This window comes from Gopherus flavomarginatus, chromosome 2 (assembly GCF_025201925.1).
Source record: "Gopherus flavomarginatus isolate rGopFla2 chromosome 2, rGopFla2.mat.asm, whole genome shotgun sequence".
Classification (NCBI taxonomy): Eukaryota; Metazoa; Chordata; order Testudines; family Testudinidae; genus Gopherus; species Gopherus flavomarginatus.
This window is the reverse complement of record NC_066618.1, coordinates 80,771,246-80,791,645: the sequence shown is the minus strand read 5'-3', so window position 1 is coordinate 80,791,645 and position 20,400 is coordinate 80,771,246. Positions and strand designations below refer to the sequence as shown.

At 42.9% G+C, this 20,400-nt stretch overlaps 1 protein-coding gene across 1 annotated transcript in view; it reads right to left on the bottom strand.

Annotated features, from left to right (window-relative positions):
* COL6A6 (collagen type VI alpha 6 chain) overlaps positions 1 to 20,400 on the bottom strand; it is a 107,950-nt gene that overhangs the window by 38,809 nt on the left and 48,741 nt on the right. The window contains 8 exon segments of the mRNA XM_050939714.1: positions 1,522 to 1,584; positions 2,628 to 2,690; positions 4,411 to 4,446; positions 5,662 to 5,715; positions 7,382 to 7,447; positions 10,950 to 11,012; positions 18,519 to 18,572; positions 18,661 to 18,705. Of these exon segments, the coding sequence (XP_050795671.1) occupies positions 1,522 to 1,584; positions 2,628 to 2,690; positions 4,411 to 4,446; positions 5,662 to 5,715; positions 7,382 to 7,447; positions 10,950 to 11,012; positions 18,519 to 18,572; positions 18,661 to 18,705 (444 nt within the window).

The following is a 20,400-nucleotide window of genomic DNA, read 5'->3' as shown; positions in this document are numbered from 1 at the left end:
TTTGTGCTTTTTGTTTTGTTCATTGTTCGCTCTCAGGACTGAGAGGGACAAGACGTACACCCAGGCTTTCCCAATCTTTCTGAATCATGTTTCAAAATAGTAAGTAATAGCCAGGCAAGGCGGATTAGTCTTATGTTTGTTTCCTCAACTTGTAAACGTGTGTTTTTTCTGGAAGAATTTTTTACCTCTGTTTGCTGTAACTTTGTATCTAAGGCTGGGGGGGGCGGGGGGAGTCCCTCTAGTCTATATGAATCTGAGTACCCTGTAAAGCATTTTCCATCCTGATTTTACAGAGATAATTTTTACTTTTTCCTTTCTTTAATTAAAAGCTTTCTTTTTAAGAACCTGATTGATTTTTCCTTGTTTTAAAATCCAAGGGATTGAGTCTGAACTCACCAGGGATTGGTGGGGGGGGAAAGGAGGAGGATGGTTAATTCCTCTTTGTTTTAAGATCCAAGGAGTTTGGATCTGTGTAAGCCTCTCAAGGCAACCCAGGGAGGGGTAAGTCTGGGGGGAAAAGGAGGGGGAAGGTTAATTTCTCCTTGTTTTAAGACCCAAGGGGTTTGGGTCTTGGATTCCCCAGGAAAGGTTTTGGGGGAACAGAAAGTGTGCCAGACACTACATTCTGGCTGGTGGCAGCGCACCAGATTTAAGCTAGTAATTAAGCTTAAAAGTGTTCATTGCAAGTCCCCACTTCTTGAACTCTAAAGTTCAAAGTGGGGAAAAAACCTTGACAGTGCCAAATACAAAAAGCAAAAACAGCAACAGAATCATCAGACATTTCTTTTAGACAATATTGCCAAGAGAAGGGAAAGTATGGCAACCAAGCAAATATAAACGTTAGGTGAGACTTCAAACATACACAGCACTGGCCTACCTCTCATCCCATTGATTTCAATGGGAATTCCCCCCAACGTTTGAAAAACTCAGCCTAGAAAAATCAAACTGATAGTGGCTCCGTCTGCCAGATTTGGATAGCTTTCTTGTTAAATTAGCTAGTAGATAGGTCCAGATTCGGTGATTGTACCGTGGTTCAGACTCAGTGGTCCAGTTACTGTGACTGTCAAGGTACCAGTTACAGCTTCCTGAGTCTCATAGTTGTATGTCATTTAATTAAATACTATCATAAAGCAAAAGTTCTGTTATTTTCTTACCCTTGAGTAGTTCATTTTACAATCTTAAAACCATTATTTTAATCTATGTTTTGCAATATTTATGCAAACACACATGTTCCTGTACCCCTAAATAAACTGGTGGGTCATGTTAGAATATAAAGAAAATTGTTATATAGCTATTGCAGATTTTTTTTCATATAACGTCAAACAGTTTAGCATTGCTCTGAGATGTTTAAAATTTCTTTAGCCCGTTATGAAAACATTTCTCTCTGACAGAATATCATGATACACCGCACAGAAATTTTGAAACAAAAAACACAGTAAAACAGCAGCAAAAATGTAAGTCTCCCACTGGTTACACACACAGTGAGTAGAACACTAAGTGAACTTCACACAGTATTTTTACCTGAAGACCTTTACTTCCTTCACTTCCTCTCTCTCCTTTCACACCTCTAATCCCTCTTTGTCCCTAGAAGGTATGTTAGATGACGGAAAATCCAGTTAACACACAAATGCATATATTACAAACAGAAATATTAAATACCCTGTCTTAAGAAATAACACCACATAGCCCTTTATATAGGCTTTATGTCTTGCAAGTGCTCTTAAAACAACATCTGATTCATCCTTATATCATTATGGTGTGAGAGGTATTCTCCCCATTTTACACACGGGGAAACAAAGATTCAGGGGCACAGCTACACTCCAGCTGCATAGGTGGGGGTGGGGGGAAGCAGGGAGGACAAGGGAGATCTGTAGGGGGAAGGATGGGAGGAATCCTGTCCAGATGGCAAGACACCCTGAAGGGAGGCTGCTAAGATGTCAGCAAAGGTCCCCGGTGGCACCAGGACCTCCCACCAAAGCAAAACACAAAGCGATAAAAATGGGGAAAAAAAGTAATCAGTGAGTTCTAGCACACACAGCTACAGACATTGGGTTCCCATAGCAGACAGTCAGCCAAGAATGGCAGTTCAGCTGCCCACAAGTCTCTTCCTGCTCAAGAGGTCCAGGTGCACACAAGAACTTAAGAAGGGCCATGCTGGGTCAGACCAATGGTCCATCCAGCCCAGTATTCTGTCCTCCGACAGTGGCCAATACCAGATGCCCCAAAGGGAATGAGTAGAACAAGGCAATTATCAAGTGATCCATCCCCTGATGTCCAGTCCCAGCATCTGGTAGTCAGAAGATGGGGCAATTTGGAGGGGATGTGTGGTTACTCGCTGCGGCCCTGAAAGGGTTACAGCCAGACCTGGGAAAGGGATGGGGCTGTGAGCCAAAGACTAGCCAGATGGGGAAGGCAGCCACAGCTGGGGCTATGCCCCAATCAGGCCACAGCTGACCCTATAAAAGGCTGTGGGCCGGAGCTCAGGCAGTCTCTTTCAAGCTGTGGAGAGAGACAGGCCTGGCTGCTTGAGAGCTCAGCAGGGTCGTGTCGTAATTTTTGTGGTCAGAAGGGGGTCACGATGCAATGAAGTGTGAGAACCTCTGACCTAGATGAATGTTAATATTCACCTGGGATCCTGGAAATCCTGGTTCTCCTGGAAAGCCCTTTGAACCAGGAGCTCCTTCCTCCCCCTGTATTAAGAGACAGACTCTTGTAAGAATTTTCTCAAGTAATCATAACAGTGACTGATCTGCCAGGAGAACAGTATGATATTTTAAATTTCTAATACCATTTATTTGGCATTTGAACACCTCTCTTCTTTTCATTAAGTGACCTTTCTCTAAAGAGTCAGATCAAGAGTTAGATCAAATTACATTTTTTAGCATAGTGTCTTCACAGACTATCAGCATATCCCACCATATTTTTTTAAAAGTTGGTCATTGCAACGCATGGATTTAAAAAAATGTTTTTAAAATCCAGAAATTCAGTGAAGCTTATTTATTGCCACAAAGCAGGCTGAACTTATAACCAAGGCAGCTGTTATAAGACAAAACTCCTGAAACGTGGTTTTTGAGACATGGTTTTTCAGTTTAGCAGTTGGACAGTCCCTTGCCATACAATTGTGCATAACTGAGGGAGAGTGCAAGGAGCCTCCTGTCCACGTTTTACCTCTCCTTAGGGGCACATCACAATTTCAACTCTGCACTCACCTCAGCCCGAGGACTCTGTGAGGCTAGCACATCTGTAGACTTCAAAGAGGCAAGCAGAATGTGCATGTCTTCTGGATTCTATCCCATACTGCTCCTAACATGGGGCAGTGTCTAATCAACGCAATCCAGTACTAGGTACCGTGCAACATAATGTGTCTTTATCTTTGTTTAAAGAGCAAAAAGTATTTTGTAAAGAAATGTTACCAGGTTAAAAATCTTCTTGAAACAAACACACTTCTAATATCTCAGATGATTAAAACTGGAAATATTTATTCTGGTTTAATTTTCAGTTTTTCATTTCTCTGCCTTTGACAACAAAAATCTCAGTTTCACTTTTAGTGTCTTAGTGCTGTTTGAACTGAAAACACTGCAGGGAAATGATTATTTTTGTTGCGATGGCAAGTTACGGAAACTTTTTTATTGCTCTCAGGTTTTGTAAAAACTTCTTGTTGCAAGATCTCATTTAGATTCAAGTTTGACTTGAAAATGTCCTTCAAATAAAATATTGTGCATTTATAATCTTTCATTATTAATGCTCTACAATGCCATATTTTGTACAATTTGGATTTTTATAGTGATCGTTATAGTATGAGGGCCCAATCCCGCTCACCTCATACAGGCAAGCTCAGATTCAATAGTCCAAGTCTATTCAGCAAAGTATCTCAGCACAGGCTTACTCAGTACAATGACATTCCATGATTGTCACTCTTGTGTGTCACTCTGAAGCCTAGAATGTCTGTATAATCAGTGTGAAGAGATGAAAACAACTACAGGCATGACTGAAAAGCTCTTTTTGTTTATACTACCATCAGGTTCAATCATCACTGAGATTAGTAGTCTGCTATCATTCAATTTTGAAGTTCTCAGCCATTTTTGGCCTTTTTAAAAAAACAACATACATACATACATACGACTTTACGGATTACACCGAGGCAACAGCATGGGCTTTCATCCTGGTTCTCATGAATGGGATTAGTTCTTCAGTGGGACTTGTGCAGCCTACGCACTGCTGAACTAGGACCCACAAGTAGTACCACTGAAGTCACTGAGGTTAATTGCATGAGTAAGGCAAGCAGGATTTGTCCTTTATCCTATATGCTATAACAAATTTAAAATAAATATTGGACTCCTTCTGCAAATATTTTAGAAGGCAGGAAAGCTCCCACGTTAGTCCTACTGTAGATATGGGAAATTAACCTACCTGTGGACCTGGTGTTCCTCGTCGACCTTTTGCTCCCTGACACAAGACAAGACAGATGTTTGTTAGACATCTATTAGACTCCACTTGTATCTCTCAGTTAAATGACAAACAGTAGAGAAGCTGTGGCAACTATGTCAGTTTTTTTTCCAGATAATTTGATGTTCACACAATGCATACTACAGGCTCAAGTTACTGTACATGCTAGAACGGTGACTGAGAGCAAAGCAAATGCGAACATCATTGTGGATATGTCAGGATATTACTTTGCTATCCCTTTTTCTTAATGCTCACAGGCTTCAGTCCTGCTGTGACAAGAGAAGGACTAAAACATTCAGGTCCTGTATGCCCTGGCAAAACAGATGTGTTAATAGAATTGGTTTTGGCAGTAGAGCTTAAAGACATTTCCTACCAAGCAGTGGGAAAGGTTCTCACCTTTTTCATCTGTTCTTATCGATAACTGCCTATGACAGAGTGCTAGGCAAGAAAGACAGAGTCAGCACTCTGTTCACAGCCGCTCCAGTCAAGCAAGGCAGAATGGAGCTGATTAAGCACAGCTGTGCCTAATTTGTGGGTAAGGAAGGGCAGAAGGCTAATTAAGCCCTTAGGCAGAGCCTACAAATAGGTACAGGAAGAAAGTGGAAAGGGGAAAGCAGGCAGAAAGAGAGATTGTGTTCCCCTACTTGTTACAAGAGATGTATGTATTATGAAGGTCATGGGAATCCATTTGTAAATAAACTGCACAAGGTGTTGGACCAGCACAAGGATCTCTGAGTAGTTTGTTGACTGGGACAGAGGCAGGAGCCTGGTGGCCCCACTACACTGCCACACCAGAAGAAAGAGTATGTTAGAGAAATTCTGCAAAGATAAGGATTTACATTTTCTTTGGAAGGAGAAAAAAGAAGCGTTGGGGGACAGCAATAGTTGGGGGACAGAAACTGGACAGTATTGCAATAGGTTCCGAATTTGAAAGAAATGAGGAAGCTATTTTGTCTCTGATAGTCAGACAGCTGTGTTGGGTAGTCCTATTCAGGAGGAAAGAGTTTGCTTGGAATCAGAGGCTATTGCTAGTGTTAATTTTTTCAGGGCAGTCTATCAGAGATTTATTTACCTCATCTTCCTACGGTGAACGGAGGCTGACAGAGTGATCGATCAAGATTAAATTTATGGACTCTGAGATCATTCTTTCTACGTTGGATTAATTTCAAGCATTTCCTTTGCATATTTAGTCTCCTTGTCTATATGGGTTCTTACTGTGGTTCTCGAAGAGCCTGGTGACCCCGGTAAGCCCACTGGTCCTCTTTCACCCTGGAAATGGGAAATTTAATTTCATGTTATATCTCAATTGTCACTCAAATTCCAAACATTTTATATTTTTCCAGATTATTAAGCCATCTAGTCATGAACAGTGGACATGCAAACCAATGGGAAAAATAATTTTCATAACACTTGGGCACACCACCTCTGTAACTGCTTACCCCTGTCAGAATTAAGAACTGAAACATAGTATTTTAATTGCACGACTTCATCTATGCAACACTGTCAAATAATGTCAAAGAAATGCCATTGTGTTATGGTACATTTCAGAAAGTACCATCAAAATAATCAATGATGTTACCCTCAAATAATATTTGTCTGGAAGGTGCTGCATGTTTGTCATTACAGTTTCCATTCTGTTTTGTATATCAACACTGATCTCTAGCATACTGCGCAGACAATCCAAGTCTTGTACTGGTGCTCCATAACTGCTCTACAGTGAAATCAATAGAAGTTCAGGAGGGCTTGGCACTGTGTAGTATTAGGCACGTAAATAACTCTCAGTACTTTCCCTGCACATACACTTTGGAAGATTTTCTGTGGAAATTCATTAATTTACAATACTAATAATAATAGGTATGTCATCGATGACAGTAGGTCTGATTATTCATCACATATCCACACCTTAGTTATTTTTCATCTCTTTAAAAAATTTAAGACCATTTCCAAAGCTGGACCGCAGAGCGCAGATTCATGGATCTCAAGTCACCCATAAGGCTAGAATCAGAGAGCCATAGAAATGTAGGACTGGAAGGGACTTCAGCAGATCATCAAACCCAGCCCCGAGCTGAGGCAGGACAAAGTAAACCTAGACCATGCATGACAGGTAGCCTCCAGTGATGCGGATTCCACAACCTCCCTTGGAAGCCTATCACAGAGCTTAACTGCCTTTACAAGTGGAAAGTTTTTCCTGCTATCCGACCTAAACCTTCCTTGCTACAGATTAAGCCCATTATTTCATGCTCTACATTCAGCCGACCTGGAGAACAACTGATGGTCATCCTGTTTACAACAGCCCTTAATATATTTGAAGACTTATCAAGTTCCTCTCTGAGTCTTCTTTTCTCAAGACTAAATATGTCCAGGTTGTTTAACCTTTTCCTGTAGGTCAGGTTTTCAGAACCTTTCATCATTTTCATTGCTCTTATCTGGACTCCCTCCAATTCATCCACATCTTTCTACCTAGAACTGGACACAGTACTTGAGTTGAGGCCTCGCCAAGGCCAAGTAGAAATGAACAATTACCTCCAGTGTCTTGCATACAACTCTCCTGTAAATACATCCCAGCATATTAGCCTTTTTTGTAGCTGCATCACATTGTTGATTCATGTTCAATTTGTGATCCACTATAACCCCAGAACCTTTTCAACAGTACTACTACCTAGTCAGTTATTCCTTATTTTATAGTGGTGCATTTGACTTCTCCTTTCTAAGTGTGGTACTTTGCACTTGTCTTTACTGAATATCATCTCATTGATTTCAGATGTATTGTGTGGTATAAAATTAGGAATGATAGAATTGTCATACTATATTTAACAGTCTTGGTTATTAATGGATTAATTTTAATTTGCTCTATATAGCTATATTTTAAAAGGATTGTAGGTTAGTATTTGAAACAATGTACTGTAAACAAAGTCACATATTTCTAAATAGTTACCTGGCTTCCCTGTTCTCCTTTTGAACCTTTGGTCCCTGCAATGTCATTGTCCAATCCAGGGTCACCCTAAACAAAGACAGAAAGTTAAGTACATTTATTTCCCCTGGAAGCTGATGGCGCTTAATATCTCACAGTAGATGCTCAGCACCTTTCAGCATTGGGCCCTGAAAAAAGCATGGGAAAACGCGGATGGAGTTAACCATTTGTTATGTCTAACAAAGAGTAATCGCCTATCAGCCTTTACGCAATATTGATAAAATATTTGTAGTTTTTGTTTTTATGAAATTGCAGTGTTGTGAGACTTCACAGAATCTATGATATGCTGTGTAGACAAAAGGGACATTAAGAGTCATTATTCTACTCTCAAGACTAGACAGAATTCCCACTCAAAGCAGTGGAAGTCCTGTGTGGGCACTGCAGCTCAAAGGGAGCATACAGCATTAAGTCTTGGTGGTGGGGCAAACTTTAACCACAAGGGCACCTTTAAAAAACACAAACACGAAAAAATCCCAAGTATTAGAAATGTCACAGGTGACACTGCACTCTTTGAACACACTGGAAGTACAGTGCAGCACTGCCGCCTTCTCCTGGTATTTTCTCCTCCTCACCAACTACAACATCTGTCCTTTTATAGTGATTTCCACAGCCATGTTGCTTGGTCAGGCCCTCGTCACACCAGACAGAATGCATCTTCATTCCCTACTGATTTGATGATGTCACTCCCCCCACTGGCTCGCCATCCACTTTGGCATCATAGAATTCTGCATCTCCATATTTATTCAAGCTTGTCAATGTGTCCTGCCCTCACGTCATCCCACTAATGTCCTCAATCTTGTTTGCTCATCTGTCAGCTTCTCACACAACCACCTCACTGCCTTTTTCCATGAAGCCCCTATGCAACCTCCATGAGACCATCGGCAAGCCTTCTACCTTGTTCCTCTTTCACCCTTAAAGTCCCACTTTTGCCAAGCTGTTTACAGTGCATCTAACTGACTTGAATTTAAAAAGACATCCCTATTCGCTGTTTCCTTTCTCATTCCCCTAACTTCTGCCTGCCAGTCTGCCTCTATCCTTTGACTGTGAGCTCCTTGGAGCAGGGACCACCCCTATTTGAATGTCCGAGAAGTCCTTAGCAAATTGTGCGTGCTACTATAAACTAATAGTAATAATTATAACAATGACAAACAACTGATTGGAATTATGAGAGAAATGCATTATCTTCGGCTGAATCCACAGAGTCTGGGGAGCTAATTCAAGATGTGAACGAACAGGAAATACAAGGTATTTGTAATATTTTTCCTCCATTTCTCATATTCTATTTGTAATGGCTGCATTCCTAATTTACACCTAACCCAGCAATGCTATACCTGACCAATAAGTACAACGATTACCAGCTAGGGCTACAGCATTTCATGACATATGACACACCTTTCAGTGAAGTCAGACTCTCACAAGTTGGCCTGTGGACTATGACAGGTCACGCCCTCAGGGTATGCCACTCAAGAAGCAGAGTGAGAGCTCTTTCAATTCCCTGAGAGGCATGCTACCATAAACATAAGAAAACACTGCAGTCCCTTTTCACACATCATGTAATTTCCATTCACCAATGTTCTCCTAAATATTATGTTCTGAAACAGAGGAATATTCTGTTTTATTTTTTAAAAAAACCCTCATCCTGAGCTGTACTTTTTTCTTCTGTTTTATAAGTAATCATTCAACAGTACAAGATCACCCTCCAAAGGCTAAATCCTACAATTGTCCTGATTCAAAAAAATACCAGCACACGGAAGGAATAGTGGTAAGTGCTCCCCACTCCCATTTACTTTCAATGGGAACTGATGGCACTTCGTATGTCACAGTGGATGCTCAGCATCCTTCAGCACTGGCGCCTGAAAGAAGAATAGAAAAGACTGCAAGATTTAGCCCTATGTCATGCCTGACAAAGATTAAATAGCCTATCAGCCTTTATACAGTGCTTATCATCATGGTATCTTTGCTTAGGGCAATAACATCACATACTGGTGTAGGAATAAGCATAATTCATTCACTAGGGGATGGATACAAAGTCCCCACACAGAGAGAATCATAAATCCACAGGATGTCCCATAGTATTAGATTTTTCTTGTGGCTCTCTCAGGCAACTGACAGATCTGCATAGCCACACGTAGACAAATTTGTTGTCTTGAGATTAGGCATTTAAGGAGGGTCATGTGCACTTTTTATTCCAGAAAGTTTAGCATACGGAATATCTTGGGCTCATGAAATGTTCCAGATGTACTAGTCTCAGCTAAGGAATGTGAAAATAATTATTGTGAAAGGCTAAGATCTGCTAGGTTTTTCTATTATCCTCATCGTTGGGATTACAGTGCAATAGTCATGCACATCTGTCCTAGCATACCAAAGAATATCATATCCCCATGCACATCTGAACAGAGGCTTTTACTCCCTGCAAGTTTATTCACTTTCTAGTGCACCATAAATGAGGTTCCAAGATTAGATTCACATCCTTAATGTTGTGATCCTAAGAGCACCCCAATGACAAGGGGCCCTGTGGTATAGAACTAAGAGTCAGTTGTCCTGGCCAGTTCTCTACACCTCACACACAATATTTATCTAAAAGGTATCTTGTAATGTATCATTTGAAAACACCATGCTGGTGATTACTTACATTTCACAGTGATAGTAATAACGCCGTATGTGAAATTATGGATACTCTCTGATATTACGTTTTAGAATTGGGAAACAGACCAACAAAGCAAAACAAGTTTTTTTCCAGACAAAGAAGAACGGCCAATTCCTCTTGTGCTCAATTGCAAATCAAGACAGATGTGGCCAAGAACAACGGGCTAATCATTTGTATGAAGGATCACAGGAAGATCATTTGGGCTTCCTGACTTTGAAAACAAAGATAAACGTTGAGGATATAAGCAACTGCTGAAGACCTTGGGGTATCCATCACCTAGGGACAAAGGGGAGCAGCACCCTTTGAGTTCATGAAAGGTGGATCCCCTTGGCTCACGAGGCAAGAGTAGCAGGAAACTGACTACAGGGGAGAAACTTGCTTAGTGATTACAATGATTGCAACTTGCTGAAATTAAGTTGTAGTCATTAGAAAGGAGGTTTTGTTTTGTCTTACTTATTATCACCTAAAGCTCTGTTCTTTGCTAATCAACTTATTCTTGTTTTAGTACAAAACCATCTCAGCACTCTGTATTAAACTGAAGGATAAAATCCCTCAGCCAAACTACCAGGCTGGTATGTGTTCTGCTCTTTGGAGGCAGCAAACTTGATACTTGTATGAGGATCCAGTGAGAGGGGCTGGACATTGCAGGGGAGACTCAGGACTGGAAGGGCTGTTGGTGTCACACTGCAAGGAGTAACCAGGCTGATGGCAGCCAGGGTGAGGACACTATGCTGTGAGCAGGCTGCTGGTGCCAGGGCTCTGAGCCAAAGCTGCACAGCACAGAAGCACCCAGGGTGACAACCCCTCCCTCCCTTACCGCTCTGGGTGAACCCCAGAGAGTCATACAGTATAAAATAGAATAGATTTGCACCTAGGAAAACTTACATGATCTCCTCGTAAGCCCTTCTCACCACGATCACCAGGGAGTCCTCTTGGCCCTGGACTGCCCTGAAATCATAAAATGGCTCAGTGAGAATCTGAACAATCATCATTTTCCTGCTGATGTTAACAAAACAAGAGATAGGAACAAGTTCCAACATTTTAATATAGGTTTTGAAACTCCTCAGGTTCAGGGTTGTTTACATCCAGGATTTTGTTTAATCTATTATCAAGTCACCGGCCTTCACAGAATACAGTTCCAGACTGTGGAGTTTATTCGGAACTCTAACTTTGGACGAGCTTGGCTCTTAATGTTGGTTCAGGCTCACATGTAAAGAAAACAGCAACAAGTTCTCTGAATTTTCTTTTGGCACAAAGGAAAAAAAACTAACTGCAATTTATTAAACTTAAAGCAGTTACTATAGCTGTTATTAACCATGTTCAGTAAATACATTCTAAAAAAGGATGATCTTCAGCTGCCAGATTTCCCAGCATTAATGTTTGCATGAGAAAATACATTTCAATTTTATGCTTGAAACCTATTCAAAATGGAAAAAAAAAAGTTACCACCTACTAATTATGTTTATTTCAGAACACAAGAATCATCATATTGGGTCAGACCAATGGTCCATCTAGCCTTGTATCCCATCTGACGGTGGCTAGTACCAGTGATTCACGAAGAGTGTACAGAACAGGGTAACTGGAGTGATCCACCCAGTCTTTCACTAGTCAGAGGTTTAGGGTTACCCTGAGCATGGGGTTGCACCCTGGCTATCTTGGCTAATAGCCATTGATTGACCTATCCTCCATTAACTTATCCAGTTCTTTTTTGAACCCAGTTACATTTGTGGCCATCACAACTTCTGACAGCAATGAGTTTCACGGGTTAATTGTGCATTGTGTGAAAATGTATGGCCTCTTGTTTATATTAAACTTGCTGCCTATTAATTTCATCTTAGGACTCCTGATTTTTGTATTATATGAAAGAGTAAATAACACTTCTCTATTCACTTTTTCCACAGAATTCATGCTTTTATAGACCTCTATTACATCCCCCTTAGTTGTTTCTTTTCTAAACTGAGCAGCACTAGTCTCTTCGGTTTCTCCTTATATGAAGGCCATTCCATAATCATCTTTGCTGGCTTTCTCTGAATTTTTTCCAGCTCCACTCTACCCTTTTTGAGAAGGGAGTGACCAGAACTGGACATAGGATTCAAGGGAGGAGGGTGCACCATAGGTTTAGATAATGGCATTATGATATTTTCAGACTTTTTTTTTTTTAACCTTTCCTGATAGCCTTTTTGACCACTGCTGCACAATGAGCTGAAGTTTTCAGAGAACTATCCAGGGTGATTCCAAGATCTCTTTCTTGAGTGGTAACAATTAATTTGGAACTCATCATTGTATATGTGTAGCTGCAATTATTTTTTCCAATGTGCATTACTTTGTGCATATCAGTCTTAAATTTCATCTGCCATTTTGTTGCCCAAACACGCAGTGTTGTGAGATCCCTTGGTAGTAACTCTAATAATTTAGCAAGTGCCTTCAGAGTAAGTAAGGCCTTCCTCAATGTACATGTCATGGACCAGATACTGTCATCTTTATTCACCATGTGTTGTACCTTCATCCAGTTAGTCCCATTGGATTCACTTGCAGAGTAAAGTAATTAATTTCAGAGTAGCGGAATCTGTTCCTCAACAAGCACAGTCCAGAATCTGTTTTTTTTAAACCCAGTTTTGCTTTTATAATTATGTTTACTGAATTACACAAGCCTCCCCAACATTTTATACCATTAAATACTTTTGCTTTTCAGCAAATCAGTCTAAGTGAGAGATCCAGCCAGTAGAAGATCTACCAAGCTTGTGTTTAACACAATGTCACACACACCGAGGTGCTTGATAAATAAATAAATAAAAATAATAAAACTGCATTCAGAAGTCTGTAAAAATCAGCACTCTGCACTAGCTGTATGCTCTGCATGTTATCGGTTTCCCTAAAAACAGTGAGTACCCTCTTCAGTTAATCATAGTGAACTCTCAGAACCAGCCTTAGGTGAAACGATATTCAACTGATCAAATCTTGACATTGCTTTCAGCAGGCTAACATTCAATTCCAGAGGGACCCACTTGCAGAGAACCCCATGTAAGAAGGGATTGAACTGGGGACACAGCCACTGATGTATAAGTTTATGTAGCTCCATTAGCCCAAATCCTGCATAGTGAGAAATGGAAAGCTGGCCACATTAATCAGTGTACACTCTATAGTAGCGAGTGCAGCCCATCTGTGTAGGCAGCTGAGCCAGTTGCAGGGGAGGGTTCTATTTCTCAGCCCTGTGACATGCTTTGCCTGGTTCAAAACTTATTTTTTATATCCTTTTATGAAAGCCATGTTGACTCTACCACAACAAATTACGTTCATCTAGGTGCCTAATAATTCTGTTCTTTACTATAGTTTCAACCAAGCTGCCTGGTACTGAGGTTAGGCTTGCTGGCCTGTAATTGCCAGCATTGCCTCTGGAGCCTTGCTTAAAAAAATAAATAAAATTAAAAAATTGGCATTGCATTAGCTACCCTCCAGTCATCTGGTCCTGGATGTGGAGATGTAGTAGGAGTGGAGAAGGGGAGGAATAGGGGCTTGGTGCTGTAATGAGTAGTGGACGGTAGGGCAGGCAGGGGATGTTGGAGACTCAGGTGAGGAAGGCATGGCATGCTCCAGCTATGCCAGAGCACCCAACTCTCCTGCAGCACCAGCTTTACCAGGGCACCCTAACCCCTGTGTACTCCACAGCTCACCCAATGCACTCAACCCCTGGAGCCCCAGCTCTGCCCCTGCACACCATCCCCCCACACTCCCCCTCCCAAAGTCTTTGGAAGAAAAACCAGACACGCAAAGGCTTCCTGGGCAGTGAGGGGGAAAGCAGGGGGCAAACCAGTGGGAGATTAGGGGGTGAGGAGTTTGGAGCTGCAGCAAGGCAGGGGTTTTATGGGGAGGGGAATAAACTGGAATGGAGGGGGAAGAGGCTGGGGTCTCAGCTGAGGAAGGCTTGGGGGAGTGAATGGATCAGGCAGTAGGCAGGGGGATATGAGGGTGTGTGGCAGGGAACTAGGGGACAATAGGAGCAGCTGAACTTGTCAGCCCCACATTCTCCACCTATCTGTATGCCCAGGGCTGGAGGGCTCTTACCCCTCTAGGGGAGATCTAAGCCCCCCTCCCTGCCCCCCCTTATGATCTGGAATTTAGATGCCATGCCCCTCTGGGTGTCTGAACCCCTCTTGCTGCCCCCTGCATGTGTGCCAGGATCTGAGGGCCCTGTACTAATTATGAGGGTTGGATCTCCCCTCACTCCAGCATCATGTAAGCCAGGTTGGGGGGGGATGTTGCCCTTTTAGAAGTGAATGAGTGCTCTTTCCTGCACCCCATATGAACCAGGATCTGGGGAAGTCCTGCCCCTTGGACTGGGGAGCTGAGAACAAGTCTACTTCATGAATATCACAGGCTGGAAAGCACTCAGGAGGGGGATGGGAACACCACTAAAATGAATGGAGCCATTGACACACACAGCTGTTTCAAGTGGCAGTCACCTCCATGAGGTGTTCTCATTTAGCCAAGAACTTCACACTGAGGCCTGGTCTACACTATGCATTTAAACCGATTTTAGCAGCGTTAAACTGATTTAACGCTGCACCCGTCCACACAACGAGGCCCTTTATATCAATATAAAGGGCTCTTTAAACCGGTTCCTGTACTCCTCCCCGACGAGAGGAGTAGCATTGAAGTCGGTACTACCATATCGGATTAGGGTTAGTGTAGCCGCAAATCGACGGTATTGGCCTCCGGGCGGTATCCCACAGTGCACCATTGTGACCGCTCTGGACAGCAATCTGAACTCGATGCACTGGCCAGGTAGACAGGAAAAGCCCTGCGAACTTTTGAATTTCATTTCCTGTTTGCCCAGCGTGGAGCTCTGATCAGCACGGGTGGTGATGCAGTCCCAAATCCAAAAAGAGCTCCAGCATGGACGGTATGGGAGATACTGGATCTGATCGCTGTATGGGGAGACAAATCTGTTCTATTACAGCTCCGTTACAGAAGACGAAATGAGAAAGCATTTGAAAAAATCTCCAGGCTATGATACAGAGTCCACAGCACAGTGCTGTGTGACAAGCGTAACGGAAAGCCAAAGAATGAAATGGACACTCATGGAGTGAGGGAGGCGATACTGAGGACTCCAGCTATCCCACAGTCCCCAAAAAGCATTTGCATTCTTGGCTGAGCTCCCAATGCCTGTAGGGTCAAACACACTGTCCGGGGTGTTTCAGGGTATGTCATCAATTTACCCCCCCACCCCCCATGAAAGAAAAGAGAAAAAAAGTCTTTTTTATATGTCACCGTATGTCTACTCCATGCTGCTGGTAGACGCGGTGCTGGGGAAATGAATAGCAGCATCCTCTCCCCTTCCCTCCCCGGTGGCAGACAGTACCGTACAAAAGGACTGATAGCTGTCCTCATCATCCTGTGAGTGCTCCTGGGCGGCCTCAGGTGAGGTTGGCCGGGGGCATGTAGGTAAAAATGGGAATGACTCCCAGTCATTCCCAGTAGATGGTACTGAATGGCTGGTAACCGTCCTCATCATAGCAGCTGGGGGCTGAGTTCCATCAGCTCCCCCAACTTTCATGTCTAAATAAAAGATTCTGTACTGCCTGGACTATCATCGCAGCAGGATGCTGGGCTCCTCTCCCCCTCACCGTTTCATGTCCTGCCTGGACTATCATAGCAACTGGAGGCTGCCTCCTCCTCATTTTATCTCACTAAAAACTCAGTGTTTCTTATTCCTGCACTCTTTATTACCTCATCACACAAATGGGGGACACAGCCTCGGTAGCCCAGGCAGGTTGGGGGAGAAGGGAAGCAACGGGTGGGGTTGTTGCAGGGACACCCTCTAGAATGGCATGCAGCTCGTCATTTCTGTGGGATCTGACATAGAGCGGCTGTGCTCTCTGGTTCTCTGATACACTGGTTCTCTAGTACACTTGCCCCAGATCGTAGGCAGGACTGACTCTATTTTTAGATACAACATAAAGGAGGGAATGATTCCCATTTTTGTCTTTGCGCCCCCGGCTGACCTCAGCCGACCTCAGCAAAGGTCAGCCAGGAGCACCCATGACAGCAGCAGACGGTACAGAACGACTGGTAACCATCTCTGCTACCTTGCAAAGGCAAATGAATGCTTCTGTGTAGCACTGCAGTACCGCCTCTGTCAGCGGCATCCAGTACACATATGGTGACAGTGACAAAAGGCAAAACAGGCTCCATAGCTATGGCATCTGCCAGGGCAATCCAGGGAAAAAGGGCACGAAATGATTATCTGCCGTTGCTTTCACAGAAGAGGGAATGAGTGACGACATTTACCCAGAATCACTTGCGACACTGTTTTTGCACCATCATGCATTGGGATCTCAACCCAGAATTCCAATGGGCGGGGGAGACTGCGGGAACTATGTGATAGCTACGGGATAGCTACCCATAGTGCAACGCTCCAGAAATCGACGCTAGCCTCGGTACGTGGACGCACATCACCAAATTATTGTGCTTTGTGTGGCCGCGTGCCCTCGACTTTATACAATCTGTTTTACAAAACTGGTTTATGTAAAATTGGAATAATCCTGTAGTGTAGATGTACCCTCAGATGACCAGGCCACTTCACACCTTTCAGAGCCTCCTACGCTGTAGAGGGATGTGCAGGAGAGCCCTTTCCCGCCATCATCCCACTATCCTTGTTTAAAGCTGAGGCTTCTAAGTGCTCTGAAGTCTGAATGTTTGCATGGATATTCTTGCACTTTGCTAGGACTTGTGGGAGTGACCCACATTTGGTGTGGAGGGTCCGCTGGTCCCGCGGCTCCGGTGGACCTGCTGCAGGCATTCCTGCGGACGGTCCGCAGGAATGCCTGCGGCAGGTTCCCCAGAGCCGTGAGACCAGCACACAGGGCGGCAAAATGGTCGTGTGCCTAGGGCGCCAAAAACACTGGCGCCGGTCCTGCTCAAATGGATGGTATTTAAGAACACGTTCACTTCTTCGCTTGCACAGACATGCAGCATGGAAGGATTACAGCCAATAATGAAAAAACTGTGAGAGGGTTTCCATGCAGCCATTTTATGGTTGCTTGGGTAGTCTGAGGGCATGTGCTAATGCTCTGGTGAACACCTTGTCACCAATAAGGCTTACAGTGAACACAACATAATAATCAGTAGTCTATCTAACCAAATTTTGTGTTATATTGGATGGGGAGAAGACGGAAGCAGAGGACTGTGTAGGTGAAATGGGAGGGAGAGAGGAAGAGGTTGCATTTGCAGATGGGTTGGATAATGAGGATGGGTGGTAGCCAAACCTTGGATTGATTGCTTGGAAAAAAAAATCTGTATTTCACTAGCCAGTGGGGGTGCCAGTGGCCACTTCCTCTTCTTAGGTCAGAATACCGTGGTGTTTTCAAAGACAGACAGTGCAGAGGTTTGAAACTCACAGCACAGGTACCTAGACCACTGAGGGAAGAGAAATATACATGCACTGCCATGGTTGCCAACATTGGATTCTGGGCAATACCTAGATCACAAGGTTGCAGGAGTTTGTTGTAGAGCAAGGAGTACACCACATCATGAGGATTGCCAACTAATTGCAGAACCCGGTATTTACAACTGCCCAAATGACTACTAACCTCATACTTTTTCCTGATTAAAAAAAAAACTAGGAAATTAAATAGCAAAAAACTCCATTAATGCAGAGTTAATGAGGGTGAATGGGTTGTAAAAGGAGGTGGACTATCAGGCTGGCAGAATGAAGCTGTGTGTGTTAATGGGGCACAATGCTGAATAAAGTTGCCCATGCAAGCCCAACTCTGCATTTCCTTCATTTCAGAAGTTTAAGTTCTGCTCAGCTCAATACTCTTCAAGAGACGACATCCCACCAAATAACCTTAACTCTGCATTAAATGTAGTTTTGAATCACTAAATATAGATCAATTCTGCCCCTAAAAGGGAGGTTTTTGGTGTCAAGAAATGATATTTTCAGATTCCACATTTGTTCTAACACCTCTGAAGTAGAAACACTTTGTATGGAACAACTTTACAATGGAAATTGTCAAGCAAACCAATATCTTAGAGATTAAGAAGAGATGAATCACCCCATTTCTAATGCAACATGAATTATGCCTATAGTGTTCTGATGCCAGTTCTAATAAGCTGAAATACATCAGTAAATTTGTGGTATCTGTAGTAAGGTGAGGCCCAGAAATACAAACCCTTATCAGAGGCCCAATATGAGGCCTAAGGCCTGAACTAAAATAATGGTCAAGACTTTGGTTCACAGTTTAATTTTGCTTTATGTTAGCGACACCTTGACCATTACTTCAGTTCAGGCCTTAGGCCTCATACCAGGCCTCTGATAAGCCTTTATGTTTCAGGGCCTCATCTTACTACAGTGTCAAACCATTTCCCCTCTCCAGGTATTTAAGTTCTTTTCACTTGGACAGCCTCCTGAGATACCTATCTGATTGCTCTCAAATAAGAGATAAAAATCATTACCATGTAGCCTGGATCACCCTTTTCTCCCATCTTTCCTGGATACCCAAGCGATCCCTTAATGAAAAGAAAAAGTTGTAATGTTTTCATGTTTTAAAAAAATATTCATTGATGTCAACAGAAAATGAGAAGGAAAACTATTTACCTGCTCTCCATTAATTCCATCAATCCCGCTGTCCCCATCGTCTCCCTGAGGTAGCAAAAGTGACAGGGATTATATAAGATCCAGTGATCTAAATGACCAGTATGTGCTCTCAGTCCAGCAACGATGGTGTCCATGTGAACCACTGTAGCTGATCATGAAAGTCAAAGTAATCCACAGATTTTAAAATATGCAAATGAACACTTAATATCTCATTTCTTACATCTGCCCTAAGTACAACAGTAAAATAGACACTATGTCCAATCCTCAAAACAGGCTAAAACGGATTAAAACCCCAACAGTTCACTCACTGAAGTCCCTGGCTGTCATGGACTTTAACAGGAGCAGAATGAGGCCCTAAAATAATGCATCTGAGCATTTATTTTCCTTTGATGGTCCAGGCTATAGGTCAACTTTAAGGGTCCAGATAGACTTCCAGAGCTAAAGCGACCATTAAAATGAATGAGGGGGGAAGAGACCAACGTGAATAGTATTTGCCAATACAAAGACCAGTAAGATAAATACAAGCTGAAAGTCAAAATGGTACCCAACTTTTGTGTCATTCCAGTACATTTCTTTTTCTTTATGTCACATGGAAGCCTTAACAGGGACAAGTATTTTGTTTTTAATGACTCTTGTTTTTTTCTTGACTGTAAAACTGGTGTCTTAAAACACAAGCAATACATAATCACCCTGCATAATTGCTAATAGGGTGCTGGCATTGTGTGGAATGGTCACATCATATTATATTTTCAGTAACGTGAATATTTCTATAATTCAAGGTAAGTGTGATGCTGTATGGATTATGTGGTATCAACAATATCATAGTGTTCCCAATATAAAATGCAAGGAATCTGACCAGCCATGATGTGTGAGGTTTCTGCAAAGAGTTACCATTTGCCAAGTATGATAATCTTATTTATATGTTTGTATCACCTTTGTATCGTAAGTTATAGATACGAAGGCATCTCTCTATTTCCAAACATATGCTGTTTTTATGGGTGACACCCCTAGACAGATTGGCATCAGCACTGCCTAGCCTGTTTGATGGCCCATCAACGGCCATTGACTGGCCAATGACTGTACAATGAACCCAATGTACAATGGCCGCCAACTCCTGCCAGCCGGGGTCTCAGCCGCCGGCTCCACTCAGCCCGCTACCGGCCTAGGGTTACCTTCACCCAGGCCAGCAGCAGGCTGAGCAGGGCGGGCAGCCGAGACCTTGGCATGCCATTAAAAATCGGTTCGTGTGCCACCATTGGCACGCGTGCCATAGGTTGCTGACCCCTGCACGAAAAGATTGGCTGGCAGCGTGGTATTTCAAGTAAGATCCAAACCTAGACTGACCCGGTAACGTGGCTGGTCCCTTGGGGTCAGGGGAACATTCTGTATATGTGAGCAGAGTTTTAAAATAACTCACTAGACTGGACCTAGGTGCTGACTGGGAGCCAGAGAACTGGAATGCAGTGAAGGGGTCTTCTTGATAACCAGTGAGGGAGGATCAGAAGCACAGTTTGTGACTGGTTGGTGAGTTTACTTCAGTGTTAACCACCAGTCTTTGGGAGAATCTGTTCTCCTTTTTGCAGCCTGCCCTGACCCTGGCATTTCCAGTGAGGGCTGCCTTAGGCACTACGGGTCACAGTAAGTTTTTACTATCTTACTGCAGAAAGCAGAAGTGAATCTCTAAGCTCTGAATTAAACACAAAAAGAATTTGCAGTGTGATGAATCCAAGAATCACTTAG